General features: G+C 54.8%; 1 protein-coding gene across 1 annotated transcript; it reads right to left on the minus strand.

Annotated features, from left to right (window-relative positions):
• Positions 1 to 321: 321 nt before the first annotated feature.
• Positions 322 to 15,399, minus strand: RPS6KL1 (ribosomal protein S6 kinase like 1). The gene is made up of 10 exons (XM_004371046.2): positions 15,135 to 15,399; positions 13,513 to 13,637; positions 12,517 to 12,609; positions 5,713 to 5,760; positions 5,168 to 5,300; positions 3,345 to 3,953; positions 2,865 to 2,954; positions 2,606 to 2,688; positions 1,158 to 1,253; positions 322 to 828 (listed from the first exon to the last, which is right to left on the minus strand). Exons 1-10 carry the CDS (start codon positions 15,397 to 15,399, stop codon positions 718 to 720), a joined length of 1,653 nt encoding a protein of 550 aa, XP_004371103.1. The 3' UTR covers positions 322 to 717.
• Between the last annotated feature and the right edge of the window lie 2,096 nt (positions 15,400 to 17,495).

Below are 17,495 nucleotides of genomic sequence, written 5' to 3' on the forward strand. Positions count from 1 at the left end.
CATCTGTTATTTTCCTCTCCCTGCCCCTTCCTTTTGCTCTTCAAAGTCTGAAATCACATGATGGGGAACCTAGTCAGGAGTGGGGAGTGGATCTCCCTATCTGCACCTTGCTCCCATGCACACTGCAAATTCTCTGCTTCCCCAGCCCCCACAGGAAGCGCCTCTGGCAGAAGAGGCTCACTGGTTGCATGGCTAAGATGACAGCCAGAAGGGTCCACTGAGCGAGTAGACCAGCATCCTGAGACGAGTCTCCAGCCATGTCCCGATTGGGGCACACCTGGTGGATAAGTGAGTCCCAGAACCTCATGGCAGGCTCAGCAAGTGGTCGATAGTTAGAGCCAGTGCGACAGTAGGCACCTTTTAACGTGCCTAGCAAGGGGCCTGGCGCAGGCATGTGCTCAGCAGGCATCTGTTCACTGTGGGTGGAAGGGGTCTCAGTTGCTTAGGGAGTGGGTGGTCCCTGCCCCTCCTCCTCGGGCATGAGGAGAAAGGGCTCCAGGAGCTGGCTGGGAGACTCCCAAGTCACTTCTTGGGCGGTAGCCCCAAAGAAAAGGCCTGGAGATAATTCTGAGGCCCAGGGGAGGGGCTGAGTAGGAAAGGCGCAGCCCCACATTGTGCGCCTGAGTCCCAGTGATTAGAGAAGCCAGCTGGGTGACAGGCGGAGAGAAGAGGAGGTCGAGACCAGGTCTGCTGCTTCCTTTGCCCTCTCCATCCCTCCTAGCCCGCCAGTTTGTTCCACTGGATAGTACTGAAAAAGGGGTGGGACTTGAGTTTGCTGACACCACCGCCTCCAGCGCCCAAGCGCTGGCTCGGATCAAACTGCAGCAGCTGCAGAGAAAGGCCTGGTTAGCACTCTGGTCGGCCCTTACCCTACTGCCACTTCCCAAGGCATGGGCTGACCTCCGGGGACTTAATACCACCATGGTTCCAGTAGCGGCTCACTCCCTGCTAGCCCCGGCCCACAGAGCCCCCAGTTTTATTCTGAGGAACAGTTGGTGTCGCTTGGCCACCAACATATAGAAAAACAGTCCCTGCACCTTTCTGTACCCACATGAGATCTAGTATGCAGGGCAGCCTGTCCACACACAGGGCTTTGCCTTCCCAGAACCCACTCCTCAGCCCAAGAAGCCACCACTTCTAGGCTGGCTGCACCTCACCTCAGTCAGCAGGGAGGCCGCAGGGTGGCTGATCCACTCAGGCAGCTGGAGCTGGGTGTGGGCCTGGATCCCTGAGGGGTGGCTCTGGGACAGTGCCTGGGAAGACACGGGGAGGGCCTCTGAGAAGGCAACCCAGCATTGCCTGTACACTCGTGCACTCCAGTGGCAGCCAAGATTTTACTTCTTCCCATGTCACCTCCCCTGGAGATGATGATAGTAATGATGTTGAAGTGGCCTTTTGCTTAGGATCTTCTGTATGCCAGACACTGTGCTAGGTGTGTGACATACATTATCCTTCATTTCCACAGCAACCTTCAAGGTAAGTATTAGTACTCTCATTTTAAAGAAGTGGGCCCAGAGAGGTAAAGGGACTGTGTAGAGGTGAGGGTCTGAACCCAGGCCCCTCTGGCTCCAAGCTTGCTGGAAGCACCAATCCTGGGGTGCAAACAGGGAACATCATGGGAATCTGTCTCCTTAATGGAAAAGAAATCTCCATGGGCTACACATGTGACAGCAGTCCGTGGCATGCCACCGTCAGGGAGGGTGAAGGGAAGGCTATGGCGGGAAGAAAGCAGAACCTCTCTGCGCCTCAGAAAGGTGCAGCTTTGCGGGGCAGAGAGTTCTGTCTGGAGATAAAGGTGAGCTACAAGAAATTTCCATGAGGAAGGCCAGGAACTCTGAGCCAGAGAGTGAGAGAACCACCCTGTGGGGATATTTGCATCCAGGGCTCTCAGAGGTCCTGGGCTATGGGATGAAAGCAGTCACTCCAGGAGGGAGTTAGGATAGACTGGTCAGATCTGGACTTCAGGTTACTCTGCTTCATTCTGGCCATTTCCTGCTCAAATGCAGCTTGGCCTCTCCCTTGCTGCTTAATGTAACCAGCCCCAGGTGCTGTGCTGAGCTCAGGTGGGGAAGGACAGAGAGCTGAGAGCACCATCCTGAGCAAGGCGGGTTTGCAGGCGGAACCATGAGCTCTCTGTGGACCCAGGCTGGGCGGGGCAGCTGCTGGCCCCTCTCCTCCATCCTCCAACCAATGCCTGCGGTTACAGCCCCAAAGGGCATGGGTGGGAAGAGTTAGCAGTACGGAGAGGAGACTGGGGGGGATGAGAAGGCTGTGTCAAATTCCACCCTCTAAGCCTAGCCCCAGGCCAACTCTTCCAGAAACTTCCTGACCATCCCAACTCCAACTCGAGTCTCTTTCACGTAAGTTTGACGGTCTCATTAGCTAGTAGTAGTGTGTGTGGGTGGGGGGTGGGGTGGTGGTGGTGGTACTGAGCATGGTCAGGGTTGGGTGACTTCCTGTCTCTCTCATGGCCTATGGGGGTGGCAGTGGGGGAGGGCAGCTGTGCTGGTAGGACATCCAGTCCAGTAGCCAGGCAGCCTCAGCCCTGACACCAGCTTGCCCTCAGTGGCACTCACTTGGCTCTCCACGCTGCCCAGCAACTTACCATTCCTGTCAGCAATTCATATAGCAGAGACCCAAAGCTCCACCAGTCACAGGCTTCAGTCAGCTCAGAAATCCCACCCACTTCTGCGGGAACAAGAACACAACTGCATATGTTTCAGCCTCACCCAAGAAGGTGGGTGCGTCTCCATTCTACACATCCTGCCCAGTCACCCACCGTGTCTCTCTGCCATCCTCAGCCCCTAGCCCAACCCACACAAAGGCACCCAAGATCCAGGGGCCACTCCTGCCCCCAATCTTGCCTGGAGCACTGTAGAGGTTGTCCGCAGCCTCCCTGCAGCACTGGGGCTCCACTTCAGACCACTGGCCAAAATATGTGAGCCGGATGTGACCTTGTCCAGTGTGGGAGGCAAGAAACAAGGGGGAGCAAGAATTGAGGTTAGCCATGATTGAGCTTCTGGCATGGGGGAGCAGGGTTCCAGGGCTCCCTCTAAACCAGTCACAAGGCAGGGCCCCCCACCCCCACCCCCCATCCCATGGGCATGCATGGCCCTGTGAGGCCCAGAGACCCTCGGGCATTCCTAGGGGCTGCTGCCCTAGACTCATGAGGACAGAGGGACTTGTCCTACAAGCTCGAACTTGGCCAACCAGCCTCTGGCCTAGAGTCCTGTGTCAAATGGCTGGATGGAGACAGAGGGCCAAGCAGATAACCTCTGAGGTCCCCTTGGCTGAGGGGTGGGGTAGGGTGAGACGGCCTACTGCCCCACCCCCCAGGCACCTACCTGCCTGGTCCAGGAGCAGGTTCCGGGGATTGAGGTCCCGGCATAGCACCCCCTGCTCGTGCAGCGCCTCCAGTGCCACCAGCATCTCGGCTGCCCACTGCTTCACCTGCTCCTCCCTCACCCTCCAGGTGCCCCTGCCAGACCCCAGACTGGCCTCAACCGTTGAGGGGCAGCTTGGAACTCTGCCTCGGTCGCAGCCCCCCAGCACCCGGCCAGCCCCCTCGTGAACCCAAGGGAGCCCCCGAGGGGGCCTGGCGTCCAATCTCTGGCCAGGTTCCCGCCTGGCTTGGAGATGCGGGCAGCCACTCAAGGCCTTTGGCAGGTCCAAGGAGTGGGAAGCGCTGGTCTTGGCTGTGGGTTCGCCTTCTGCCTCTCTCTGGGGTCCGATGGAGGAGGCTTCCCTGGCTGGGGGAAGGCTCTGAGAAGTCCTTGGAAGTCCCAGGAGCACTCTGTCCTGCCAGTAGGGGCGGCCTGGGGGGTGCAGCACTGGGCTCAGGAGGCTGAGGTGGGAGTCGAGCTGAGCCTTCTTCCTTTCTTGGGTAGAGCCAGACTCGAGTCCAAACTGTTGAGGGTGTGCCTGGGAGAGCAGGTGGGACCAGAGAGTACCTCCTGGGCCATGCAGAGGGAGCAGTGAGCACAGGGACAGGGAAGAAGAGGAGCATGGACACCGGGTCCCTGTCCCACTGCTGCCTCCCTTCTGCCTTGGTTGTGGACACTCTACCTTCCAGGTGTCCCAGCCTAGCTCAGCCCCCTCACCTCTGCTTCCTCCATCACTCGGCCTAGCCTGCCCTCTCCTCTCCTCCACTTGTTGTTATTGGGTGTCATCAAGTAGATTTCAACTCATAGCAGCCCCATGTGACAGAGCAGCAATTCCCCCATAGGATTTTCCAGGCTGTTATCTTTATGGGAGCAGATTGGTCTTTCTCCCGAGGAGCTGCTGGGTGGGTTCAAACCACTAACCTTTCGGTTAGTAGCAAAGCGCTTAACTGTTGTGCCACCAGGGCTCCTCCCTCTCCACTTACCCAGCCTCGAAACATTTCCTACGCCTCCTGAATGCCAGCCCTGGGCTAGGAGCTGGGGACAGAGGAGACTATGGCTGGGAGACAGACAGTGGCAGGACCCGTGAGAGGTCTGTACAAGGCTGAATGACGCAGCACTCCTCCATGAGAGCCCTCCCTAGGGCATATCTGTCATGACTTTTATTCCTTCCTTCTTTCCTTTGTTCAACTACAGTTTATTGAGCACTTACTATATGCAAGTCACCATGCTAAAACCAAACCAAAAAACCACTTATGGCAAGCTCATGTGTGTCAGAGTAGAACTGTGCTCCACAGGGTTTTCAATGGCTGATTTTTCAGAAGTAGATCACCAGGCTTTTCTTCTGAGGTGCCTCTGGGTAGACTCAAATCTTTCGGTTAGCAGCCGAGCACGTTAACCGTTTGTACCAACCAGGGACTCCATCACCATTATAGGTGCTCAGTAATTAGTGCTACACAACCCAGTTCCCGTCATTACAGCTCAGTCACCACCATCCCATGTTCCCACACCAAAGAGTAAAAGCAGAGCATTAAAGGAGCCAAGAGTGGAAGCAAGGGTGACAAAGGACACATCTGCAAACATGGCCTCATGCCCACCTTGGGTAGGGCATCCTCCCCAGGATGTCCCCACCCCCTTGGCCCCACACAGACCCCACAATGGCCTGATCCCCTCAGTCATCCTCCAGGAAGGCAGGTCTGTGCCCAGGGCTCAGCATTTTTAAGCGGACAAGTGAGGATGATGCCCCAAAAGCCCAAGGAGCTGATGGACCCCTCAGGCCCCCTCACCTTGCACATGCTCCAGGTGCAGGAAGATGGAGTCCTCACTCACAAAGTACCGCAGCAGCTTTGTCATGTAGGGGATGCTATGTGGGATGATGGTCAGTCGCTCTCGGCTCGCCACATGGCACCTGGGCAGGCTCTGGGGAGGGGGCAGGCCAGGGAGGTCAGCTGGGGACAGGCCAGTGGCTGCTGCTGCTGCTGCTGCTGCTGCTGCTGCTAGGGGAAGTCCTAGCCTGAGCCTCAGGGGCAACCAGAAGAGTGGGAGCCACCCTGAGGAGCAACTGCCTCCCCCAGTTCCTGACCTGGGCCCTCACTCCTCATGGAACCCAGGCCCTGCCACCCTTCCATCCAAGAATGAGACAGCATGTGTCAGTCTGTCTGGGAGGCAGTAGGCATGCTTAAGGGCAGAACATGAAGCTTTTGGACTTGAAGGGAGGCACGGGCTTCAGATGCAGTTCTGGCTTGGGTGTCTCCAGATAGTGGAAGTCTCCAGGAGCTCTGAGAAAGCCGCAAGAGGAATGCAGAATGGGAGAGGGCTGGGTGGCACCTGCCTTCACCACAAAGGTCCCTCCAGTCGCTGGGTCCTGGACTAGCTGCACCTGCCGAGGTCCAGGAGACACCGGTCAAGGGACACACTAGTTCCTGGGGCTCCATGGCTCCAGTCCCAACCCCCAGTTTCTTCTACTAAGGCCGACGCACTCCAGGGGCCGGGCAGGGAGGGCAGGCTCGGGTGGTGCAGACAGCGTGCTCATCCCCCAGGCTGCCATGGATCCCATCCTGCTATGCACCCTTGCAAGACCTCCAGGAAGCCTTCCCAACCCTCAGGTTGGGCTTGGGGCCCCTAATCTATCTCCAGTGCTCTCTGGGCTCACCCTTTGTTATTGTTATTGTTAGCTGCCTTCGAGTCGGTCCTGACTCATGGTGACCCCATGCACAATAGGATCAGACTGCTGATTTTTGGAAGTAGATCGCCAGGCCTTTCTTCCTAGTCTGTCTTAGTCTAGAAGCTCTGCTAAAACCTGTTCAACATCATAGCAACACTCAAGCATTCACTGATGTATAGGTGGTGGCTGTACATGAGGTGCATCAAACCCAGCGAATCAAACCTGGGCCTCTTGCTTGGAAGTCGAGAATTCTGCCACCCTTGTTGTGTGCCATCAAGTCGATTTTGACTCATAGCAGCTCTCTGTGACAGAGTAGAACTGCCCATAGAGTTTCCTAGGCTGTGGTAGCACAGTGGTTAAGAGCTTGGATGCCAACAAAAAGGTCGGCAGTTTGAATCCAACAGCCACTCCTTGGAAACCCTGTGGGGCAGTTCTACTTTGTCCTATAGGGTCGCTATGAATTGGAATCAACTCAATGGCAAGGGGTTTGGGTTTTTTTGGTTTAATCTTTATGGGTGCAGATTGCCAGGCCTTTTCTCCTGGGGAGCTGCTGGAGTCAACCTTTCAGTTACCAGCCGAATTCTTAACCACTGCACCACCAGGGCTCCTCTGCCACCCTTAGGGGAGGCTTATCCCACTGTGTCTAATTTCCTGTCACCCCACTGCATGGTGAGCTCTGTCAGGGCAGGGACCACACTGCCCAGCTCGGTATTCTCAGAGCCCTGCGTGGAGCAGGGCTTTTGGTAGGTGCTTCACACAGGTGTGATAAGTCGTTTCAGAGCCTCCGCTACCTCAGCTACCCAAATGAGCAGAAGATGGTGATACATACCCCTTTCTCCCTGCCCATGCCTGGGAGGTCCTCTCCCACCTGGGCCCAGGGCAGATCAACCCTTCACCCCAGGCCCCAGCCAGAGCCCCTGACACCATCCTGCAGGGTCTATGGGTGTCAGAGCCAGAAGGGACCTCAGTCACTTCCTCTGATCTCTTGTTCTATAAGTGAGGAGGCTGAGGGCCTGAGAGTGTGAAGCAGCCATGCCCGGGAGCACACGGGCTTGGCAAGCTCCTTCAGGTCTCATCCCCTGCCCGCCCCAACCTCTTCTTTTAAATAAAGTCTTTATCTCTGGAGGTTGTCTTTAGAAAGCAGCCCTTTTCTTCCTGTGTTGGTTGTGGTCAGAGGCAGCGGCCTGCTAATTGCTGGGTCAGGACCGTGCTTGGAGTTGGGCCCCTGGCTCATCTCTGTAGGAGTAGGGGTGGCCACAGGCACAGGAGGGGATGAGCCACAGGCTGGGTGCAAGGGCAGGAAGGCAGAGGACTCAGCCCTGAGGAGGGGCACGCGGAGGCAAGACCAGCACCCTGAGGCTGTGACTCCTTGGCCATGGCCTGGCCTGCAGATACTCCCCAGGGAGGGCCCTGACCGGGCCTGTGGGAGGTAGGCTGAGAGCTGAGCCTCGAGGCCAGACCATGGGCAGTGGTGACAGCTGCCACCTGGGACAGTTGAGGAATGGGCACTGCCTTTGGACCTTTAGCGAGTGACCTGACATATCTGAACCTGTTTTCTCACTGAAGTGACCTACCAAACAGGAATTTAAAATATCCACCTTCCCTTCATCGCTGGTTTGTTGAGGCCACGCTGGGAAGGCACTTTGTGAATCGTAAAGGCATGAGAATGTCAGTTATCACATTTACCAAGTTACGTGGCTCTCCCAACCTTGCTCTTCTTAACCTTCAAACAGGATCCTAGCAATACCTACTTCAGAAGTCATTGGTTGTGATGGTCGGGTTGATTTTGTGTGCAGAGTAGAACTGCTCCATAAAGTTTTCAAGGCTGTGACCTTTCAGAAGCAGATTGCCAGGCCTGTCTTCCAAGGCACCTCTGGGTGGCTTTGAACCAGCAACCTTTCAGCTAGGAGTCATGTGCTTAGCCGTTCGCGCCATCCAGGGACTTCCTCAGAAGTTGTTATGTGCTGTCGAGTTGATTCCGACTCAGCAGCCCTACAGAACAGAGTAGAATTGCCCCATAGGGTTTCCTAAGCTGTAATCTTTACAGGAGAAGATCACCAGGTTTTTCTCCTGCAGAGTGGCTGGTGGGTTCAAACTGCCAACCTTTTGGTTCGCAGCTAGGTGTATAACCATCACACCACCCGGGCTCCTCGGAGGTCATCCCAAACCCATGGGCATCAGTCGATTCTGACTCATAGCGACCCTATAGGACAGTGTAGAAATGGCTAGTGGATTTGAACTGCCCACCTTTTGGTTAGCAGCCGACCTCTTAACTACTGTGCCACCAGAGCTCCCAGAGGTCATTAGGAAGATTCTGTTAAAGCAGACAACTCAAGCAAAACAGCAGCCTGTGCCTGCCACAACATAATATGTCCTCAGTAATCCGCAGTGACTATTGTTCATATTAACACAGGGAAAACCCCACACTTGCTACGGAGCACTTACTCTGTGCTAAGCAATTTACGTGGATTATTTAATCTCATTCTCGCAACCCTACCAGGGGGGTGTATAATTAGTAACTCATTCTATTGATAAATAAATTGAGATTCAGAGGGGTTAGGTTGCCTACGGTCCCACCACTCAAAAGTGATAAAGCCAGGATTTGAACCTAGGTAGGCTGATTCCAGAGCCCTGCAGACTTAACTATAGCTGGGGTTGCAGCTAGGTAACCTTGGCAAGTGCCGTCTTCTCTGAGCCTCAGTTTCCCCATCAGTAAAATGAAGGCGGAAGACTAGATGACTCCCTGGGGCCCTTAATGCAGCAGGAGTCAGGCATCCCTTCTGGCCACCAGAGGTCTATCCTCCAACGGCCAGAGAGGCCCACCCTGGCCCTGGCTCCCAGGCAAACTTGTGCAATGTTTGGGGAAAAAAAGGAAGAAAACTCTGGGGACATCTAGGAGAACAGAGTTTCCCACAATACTGACACTCCGGATAATCCCCCACTGTCCCTTGCCCAGTAGGATTCCCTACCACGGTGTTCTGGGCAAGGCCCTCTAATTTCCAGAGTCTGAAAAAACCAGCAGAGAAAGCTGGGGAAGCTGGATACAAAACTTGATCCATAGATTGATAACAGCTGTGTTTTAAAAAAATACTAAAATCTACCCATCTATACCGAAAGAATTAGGTGAATACATTAACAATGACTATCTTTGAGTTCTGACTCATAGCGACCCCACATGACAGTAGAACTGCCCCATAAGGTTTTCTTGGCTGTAACCCTATCGAGCAATTCTACTCTGTCCCATAGGGTCGCTATGAGTCAGAATCAACTCGACAGCATAGGTTTGGTTGTTATTTTAATCTTTATGGAAGCAGATTGCCAGGTCTTTCTCCCCGGAGCTGCTGGGTGAGTTCAAACCACCAACCTTTCCGTTAGTAGCCAAGTGCTTAACCGGCACTCAACAACACAACAATCTCTGGAGTTAGGTAGGAGATTTTGTTTTGTTTTGTTTCCTCTGTTAGACTCCTATGTCTTTCAGTATATCTCAAAAAGGCGGCAGAGGGTGCATTTTCTATTAAACCAACAACCAACCAAACAAAAAACCTTCTTTTGCCCAGTGGTCTAGGGGGCAGAGCACTAGCTAGTCACTTGACCCCTATAAACTTCAGTTTCATTATCTGTAAAACAATTATTAAAATGCAGTGCTGTGCAAACAGAACTTCCTGCCACAATATGAGTGCTCTACCTCTGCGTGGTCCAATGCGGGAATCATTAACCAGTTGGCTGTCAAGCACTTGAAATGTGGCTAGTGTAACTGAGAAATGGAATACTTAATTTTAACTAAATAGTCTCATGTGGCTAGTGGCTACTGTTTTGGACAGCAAAGGGCTTTTTTCCCAGGGCAACTGTTTGGATTTAATGGAACAGCTTTATAAATGAGAAAGTACCTTATTTAGGTAAGCATTACTATTGGGAAGATGGGAGGGCAGTTCTGGGTGCCTGTTCTCACCTTTTTTGAAAAAAGGAAACCTTTTTTTAAAAAAGAAACTCAACTGAGTTCTTGGGACACAGAGATAATGAAAGCTTTGGTGAAACGCAGTAAACTCTTTTTTTTAAAAAGCCCCAAGTATCAAAAGCCCATTGGGAATCTCTCATGGAGCAAACAAATTCAAAAGTTTCAACCAGCTTCTCAAACACCAAGGCCCACCGGGGCAGGATATGTGAGGAGGTGGGCTGGGTGGGGCGGGACAGCAGTAAACCACAGGACTGGAGCGGTCTAAAGTGGGCAGCCCCTACACCATGCTTTGCTGCCACGGGTGCTCAATCTTCCAATTTTTCAAGAGAAGCAGGAAATCTGGACTTCTCTATGAAATCTGCCAACTTTTAAATGTTGGTGACTAATAAACAAAAAAACACCAAATAAGTCAAGTATGAGGTCCAAATTCAGCAGGGGGCCTGTCAGTTACAAGCTCTGGTTTAAACATCCCTCTAAATAACTCGGACAGCGTTTTTTTCTTCCCCAGAGATTGGCTCCTGGACGAAGCTCGGCAAATACCCGGTGACACCTCCCAGGCCCCCACACTCCCTGACAGCAGACCCTTGAGTATTCCAGTCAGCTGCCTGCCTAGTCTCTGACCCACTCACCAGCCCCCGACCCCGCCAGCATCTCTTCAGTCCCTAGAGACCCCCTTCTCAGCCCAGTGAACCCCAACAACTAAGACACCTTTGGGGGCACTTCACAGCTCTTTCTAAGCAAGCCCTCTGCTGCCTCCCTGGGCCTGAGGGCTGCTGCTGGCTGTACTGCCCCTCTTGCCCGGATCTGCCTGGGCAGAGCTGTGGGGTGGAATGGGGGTGACAGCAGGCATCCAGGCCTGGCCTCGGGGACTTGGGCCCAGTGGCCCGACCACCTTTCTAATTTGGGGAAAGAGGTGTTCCTGGTTTGGGAATGGAAGCAGGAGCCAGGAGGTAGGTGGAGTAGATAAATGTCCGAGAAATGGAACAGAAGGGCAATCTCAAGACAGAATGGTTGAGCTCGGCTTTAATTTGTGCTTTCCATATGCATAGAGCTCAGAATACTGGCTTTCTAAAGGCTCAGCAAGTATGTGTCCTGGGGTTAAACAAACAAATGTGGGGAATTCTGTCCTATACCTCCCTCTTAGGGACTCATAATGTAAATCTGCATCCTAAAAGTTCTAAGAACTTCTATAATTGAAAAACAAAGTAATGGGACTTTAACTCACTGCTTCCCAAATGGTCTGACCTGGAACCCCTCTCTCCAGAACACCTATAGCTCAGCGGATCCCACTTTGGGGGATGCTTATGTGGTCACCTCTCCAGCCTGTCCATGGAAGTGGCTGTGCTTGGCCAAGATCGGACGGCAGCCCACCACACAGACTAATGCAGCGGGAGGGAGGGCTTTACCGCAGATTGAAGCTGGCTGGGCTCAACGCTGACAGTCTGGGGCCTGTTCCAGGGACTCAAGAGGAACAGCTGGAGCCAGGCCTGGGGGACGGGAGGCCCACCCACTCGCCTCCCCACTCACTCTTGTCACCAGCATTTACAGCCATCAAGCATTTATTAAATGTCTCGGTGTATGCCAGCCTTTCCCAAAAATTATTTCATTTTACCTCCCAGTTCACCCTTTGGGGAAGGATTCTTACCCACTTTATAGACAAGCAAACCAAAGCTCAGGGAGGTGAAGGGACTTGCCAGTGGCGCCCTGTGCACTGTCCAGGCGCTGAGGTGGTGGCCGGTCCCCCCAGGCAGCACAGCCTCCTCCTGGATGCGGGCAAAATATGCTGGTCTCCTTTCCTCTGTGGGTTCCCAGACCCAGTGGAATCACCCGGCAATCGCCCGACGAGATTTTAAAATTACAGATTCCTGGGCACAACCCTAGGAATCCTGACTCAACGGGTCTGGGGTGGGGCCCAGGCATCTGTATTTTTAAGATGCTCCCCAGGTGATTCTGATGAACAGCCAGTTTGGGAAAGAACCACTGTGGTGACCGAGGCCAGCATGGACCCTCTGCAGGACAGGTTACAGGGGACGATGACATTCCAGCCACAAGAGGTGGCCAGCTGTGCTTGGTGGGGAGGGGAGGGGTCTGGGGAGAGTCTTGGCTGCAGGCCTGGGTGCAAGGTAAGGGCAGGGTGGGGGCCTGTGGGAAGCGGGAAGTGGAGGCAGTTGAGCAGTGAGCGCTGGCAGAGTGCCCTGGGCACAGCTTCGCCTGTGGTTCGTCTTGTCTCTCTGAGGGAGTGGGTGTTTTGTGTGTCTGAGCTGGAGGGCCGCGGAGCAGCTACTGTCTGCCGCTTCTCATTTCCCACATTTTCCCTTCTAGGACATGATTTGTGTGTGTTGGGACGGGGGAGGTGGGGAACCCCTGGACACAGCTGCTCGCCTCTCCTTCATCCCTCTGACCCCTTTCCACCCGCTTTGGTGGACTGGGAGTGGCTGCTACAGACCCGCTTCCTCCACCAGCACTTTGTCTCTCCCACCTGGCACCCCTATCGCACACACCATCAGTCCACTCACCTTCTCAATTACCCCGACCACCCTGCAGCCCCGCAGCTGCTCCAGGGCAGAGCTCAGAGTGCGAATGGGCCGGAGCCGAAGGCTGCTGAAACCCTGCGGAGGAGAGACAGTTCTGCAGCCTCAGAATCAGCCCTCCTCAGCCATGGCCTCGTCAACAGCGGGCAGGGGCTTCTGGCCGCCTGGGTGGTAATGGGGGCCACAGCGGCAGGACTGGGGCACGGCAGACCCCACTTCACAGGGACAGACCCTGGCTGAGCGGAGAAGCCAGGGAGCCCATACCAGTTTGGGGGGCCAGGCCACCCCTGTTTAGTCCCTTCCTAGTAGTGCTTGGGGTTCTGAAACCCCCTCTCAAAATCCCCACCCACAGGAGGCAGATGATACCAGGGTGGAGGGTGAGGAGATAACCTGGGAACATGCAAGTCTCAGAGAACAAGACTCAAAGACCAAGGCCCAGGCCCCTGCTTTGGGGACAAGCAGCCTTACAAGATACAGAGATCCCAGGAGGGATACGTGTGTGTCTGTGCACACCCACGTGTGCACATATTTTCAACCCTCACTGTGAGACTGCCCACTGGGTTAGGAAAGACCATACAAGGAGAGTGTACATGTTTGTGCATGTATTCACGTGTGTGTGCACACCTGTGAATTCATGCCTGCTTGAAATACTGTGTGTCCATTCACAGCAAGGACAGAATCATGTGCGTATGTGAGCACGTGTACCAGCTGGTGTGAGGCTGTGTATACTTGTCAACTACTCTGTGAGGGAGTGAGGCTGGAGGGGAGACTGATTCAGTGTTTGGAAAATGAATGAATGATGCAGGGCCTGGGTGACAGAGGAAGCCGGAAGGAGAGCGGCAGGAGCATTCCTGGCATACTCGGCCGCTCGGCCCTGCAGCCCAGGATAGGAGGCAGGGCAATCCTTCACCTGTGGGTGTGGGGGCCTCTGGCTCTTCCCTCAGAGCCTCCCTCCCATCAGGCCCTTGGGGATCTGCTCACTGTGCCTGGGCTGGCTCCGCTGTCCAGCGTCCTCTGCAGGTGGCAGTTGAAGATCTCCTCTGCCCGCCGCAGGTACTTGGTAATTTTCAGCTTCACAGCCTCGCAGCGCTCCTTGTTGGGGTCGACTGTGAGGGGACAAGGGTCACCATGGACTGCCCTGCCCTCCCTCCACCAGCCTTGGGGGGCTGGGGTTCCAGCTCCCTTGGCCTGCCCTCTGCCTTCCACAGGAGAAAACGCCTATTTCTAAGGCTGGCTCAGCAGATTCTGACCCCAGATTTGTTCTTGGGCCCTCTTGGGGTGGCTGGGGGAGACCAGAGAGGAGGAGGAGGAAGGAAGATGGCAGGGAGGAGGTCAGGAGCCATTGTCGGCACCCCTCAGCTGACAGCACTTTACAGTTGGCACACCCCACCTTGCTGGCCATCATCACACCCTGGGAAGGGACAGGGCAGGGATTTCCATGTCCATTTTTTACACTAGAAGACAGAAGCTCTCAGAAAGTACTACTTCTCCCATCTCTGATGCCCAGTGTGATAAAGGCCAGGGGCAGGGGTGGGTGGCAATGAGGACTGGAGGGCAAAGGAATTCACTGGTCAGGCTTGAAGCCCAGGTTTCGAGATGGTCTCTTTAGGACCTTTTCAGAGGGTAGGAGGGGTAAGTCAGGGCCTTGCCCAACTCCCACCCTCAACCTGGCCACCAAGGCCCTCCGGGTCTCAAACTAGCCTTAGGGCGGCCTCTCCCCTCCCAGCATGGAAATGCTCATGTTACCCTGAACAGGCCACTTTTCTCACCTCCAGGCCTTTGCTGTTCTCTCTCTGAACACCGCCAGGCCCTTCCGCTGCAGAACACACCTACACTTCTTCAGGGCTCAGATTCAATTTTGAATTCTGGAAAATGCCTTATGCCCACCCAGCCTGGCCGCAGCTTCCCTTTTCCATCCCCCACTGCCCCCTCTGACAGGGGGCTATAGTTGTCCACCATTGACTCACCGGTCTCCACCACTAAAATGCAAGCTCCCTGAGGACCAGCCCAGCTCAAAGGGAGATCAAATGTAGTGGTCAAACCCACAAGACTCTGGAACCAAAACTGTTCAACACTTTGCCACTCAATAGCTGTGGAGTCTTGAGCAAGTTAGTCAACTGCCCTAGACCTTAGTTTCTCCCTCTGGAAAATGGGGTAAAAAATAGTTTCTATATACAACAACATATATAGCAGTTTCTATTACTGTGAGGCTCACGTGAGTCAATACAGTTAAAGCCCTTGGAACAGTGCCTGGCACATGCTGTTATTAGTCGCCATCAGTCAATTCCAACTCATGGCGACCTCATGTATTGCAGATTAGATTTGCCTGGCTGTAATCTTAACATAAGCAGATTGCCAGGCCTTTCTTCCTCAGTACTGCTGGGTGGGTTCAAACCACCAACCTTTAGGTTAGCAGTTGAATGCAAACAGTCTGCACCACCCAGGGACCTGCCTGGCATATAGTAACTGCTTAATAAATGCTGGCTATTATTACTGTCCCCCACAGAGGCCCTGCAGGGCCAGTCTAGTGCTGGCTCATCCAGTGTGGACCTGCAATGGCCCATCCTGCCCCACCTCGCCTGCCCAGTCAGCCCTGCACTCACCGTGTATGCCTCGGAGTAGCACATCCACGCTGTTCTGGTAGTGGTTGAAGGCCGCCTCGTAGTCCTCGCTGACATCGCGCTCCAGGGCCAGCCGGATTTGAGTGGCTGCGTCCACCAGGTAGTCGCGCTTGGTCATGTCAGGTGCCCCAGGGGCCACCCGGTTTCGAATCTGCTCCAGGTATACATGGGCCTGGGACCGGGCTCGGGAACAGGGCTCAGGCTCCAGGCCAGGGCCAGGTGGGCACTTGCAGGCCACCAGGCTCATAGCTGCCCTGTGGCTGGGACGTGGAATGGGCAGACATGTTAGGGGGGACCCAGCTGGGAGTGACACCTCTGTCTGCACCCCTGCTTCCTCCACTGAATGTTCGGGAGACTAATAGCTTCAATAGCTACAGGAATTAAGGGTTAATGTGGGAAGGTCCCTTCACTGGGCAGATGCTTCCTCAGTGGAGGTAACAGTAACAAGGCTTGGGCTCTGTTTTCTTTTCAATTCATATCCAGTGTGACAAGTATTTCTTGAGCACTTACTATGTGCTGAGCCCTGGAGAGAGCTGGGGATGTTCCTGATTCAGAACCTGGTGTCTAGGACACATTAAGCATATGGAGGCCACACCCTGAGTTTGAGGAAGGGGCTCTGGGCTCAAAGGCCTTTCCTCAGGCTGCTCCCTCCACCCTGCATGGTCTCCCTTCCCTGTTCCTTCTCTGGGATTCTCATTTGTCCCGCCAGGATCAGCTCAGATGGCACCTCTCTGGACAGAGTGGACAGTCCCTGCTTTACTTCATTCTGCTCCATCCTGAGGTCTGAGGCCTGTGATCACTGAGTGAGACCCCCGCATGGAGAGCAGCACTGGGCACAGAGCTGGGCCTTAAAGCCTATTGGCACCTGAAATGACTGAGTGGCAGATACTGCGGAAAGCTGAGGAGACAGAGTTATAGGAGGCCTGGAAGGCCGGCCCAGCCCCAGAGAGGGGCTGGCTCTGTCCTGCCTCCACCTCTGAGAAGTCCAGGAGGCCATGTGGCCTCTGAGCAGTGTGTGGCTGACCGGCCAAAGGGATAACAGCAGTGGCTGCAGGAAGCGAAGGGGCTCGGAGAGGTCAGTAGAGATCACCGGAGCTCACACCTTTGCTCTCTCAGCCCCCCTGGGCAGGGCCAGGGCCCAAACTCCCAACCCCAGGTCATTTCTGCCTCTTGTGGAAAGGGAGGAGAGCAGGAAGGGGCTTGGGGGCGAGTAACCCATATCCCCAAGGAGTTGGAGGACTGGACCCTTGCCAGGATGCGGCCAGAAGGAGGAGGGAGGCCGCACCCTGCCTATTCCACCCAGCCCAGGGTGACATGGGGCTCTGGGGCCTGTGCCCCGGGGTACGCCGGGCTGGCTGCGCCGGGACGCGCTGCTTGAGTCAGGACTCCGGCTTCAGAGGCCACCCTACCGGGCGGGTACGGCCGGGCACAGCCGCATGGCCTCGCCTGGACCTAGGCAGAGGCGCTTCCAGCCCGCGATCCCCGGACCGCAAGATGCACGGGCCGCGGGGCCAGGCTGCGGAGAGCTAGGGAGAGGGATCCTCGCCCGGGGCATAGGATGGAGGAGGAGCCGGGAAAATCTCTTACCTGCTGGAGCCAGGAGCTCGGTCTGCGCAGGCCAGACCTACCCCTCCCGCCGCCGCCCCTTCGCCCAGCCTGCCGGCCAGGCACCTGAGGCCGCTTTCCGCCCTCCAGCCGGGTGCAGGGTTCTGGCCGGGTGCAGCGCCGGCCATTGGCTGAGAATGAGCTCATCCTCCAGCGTTAGAATAAACCACCAATCACCCCCCTGCTCGGCTTCGGCTGGCCCTTAAAGCCACAGGGTGGAAGAGGGGCTCATGGTACCCTAGGGGTGGGGAGGGGCAAATGGAGGAGAGAGGAGGGGGAGAGGCGGCCTCAGAAACCTGGACGACTGTAAAGCACCCATGCTGCAAATAGGATTTTTCTCATTCATTACTTCATTCATTTATTCAACTATTCAATAATTATGTATTGAGAGTCAACTACGCAGAAGGAGCTAGGCGGTGAGACACAGCGATTAACCAGTCTCTGCTCACGTCCTCACGGAATTTAGTGAGGGATACAGAGATTAAAGAATTTAATAACATAGTTGCTATTTGGTTTCAGTAATGATAAGAGTTGCATGTAAAACCTACTACCAAGAATGACTTAGTCTGGGGGCCAGAAAGCTCTCTTGAGGAAGTGATATCGGAACTGAGCTAAAATTCAAGACACGGCTTGAACCAGTTCCTTCTGGTTCGAACCCCTGCTGGAAGTTTGCATTTCTAAGAAGTTTCCAGAAAGTCATACATAAGAATCACCTGGGATTCTTGTTAAAATGTAGAT

This window comes from Trichechus manatus, unplaced genomic scaffold (genome assembly GCF_000243295.1).
Source record: "Trichechus manatus latirostris isolate Lorelei unplaced genomic scaffold, TriManLat1.0 scaffold00010, whole genome shotgun sequence".
In the NCBI taxonomy this organism is placed as follows: domain Eukaryota; kingdom Metazoa; phylum Chordata; class Mammalia; order Sirenia; family Trichechidae; genus Trichechus; species Trichechus manatus.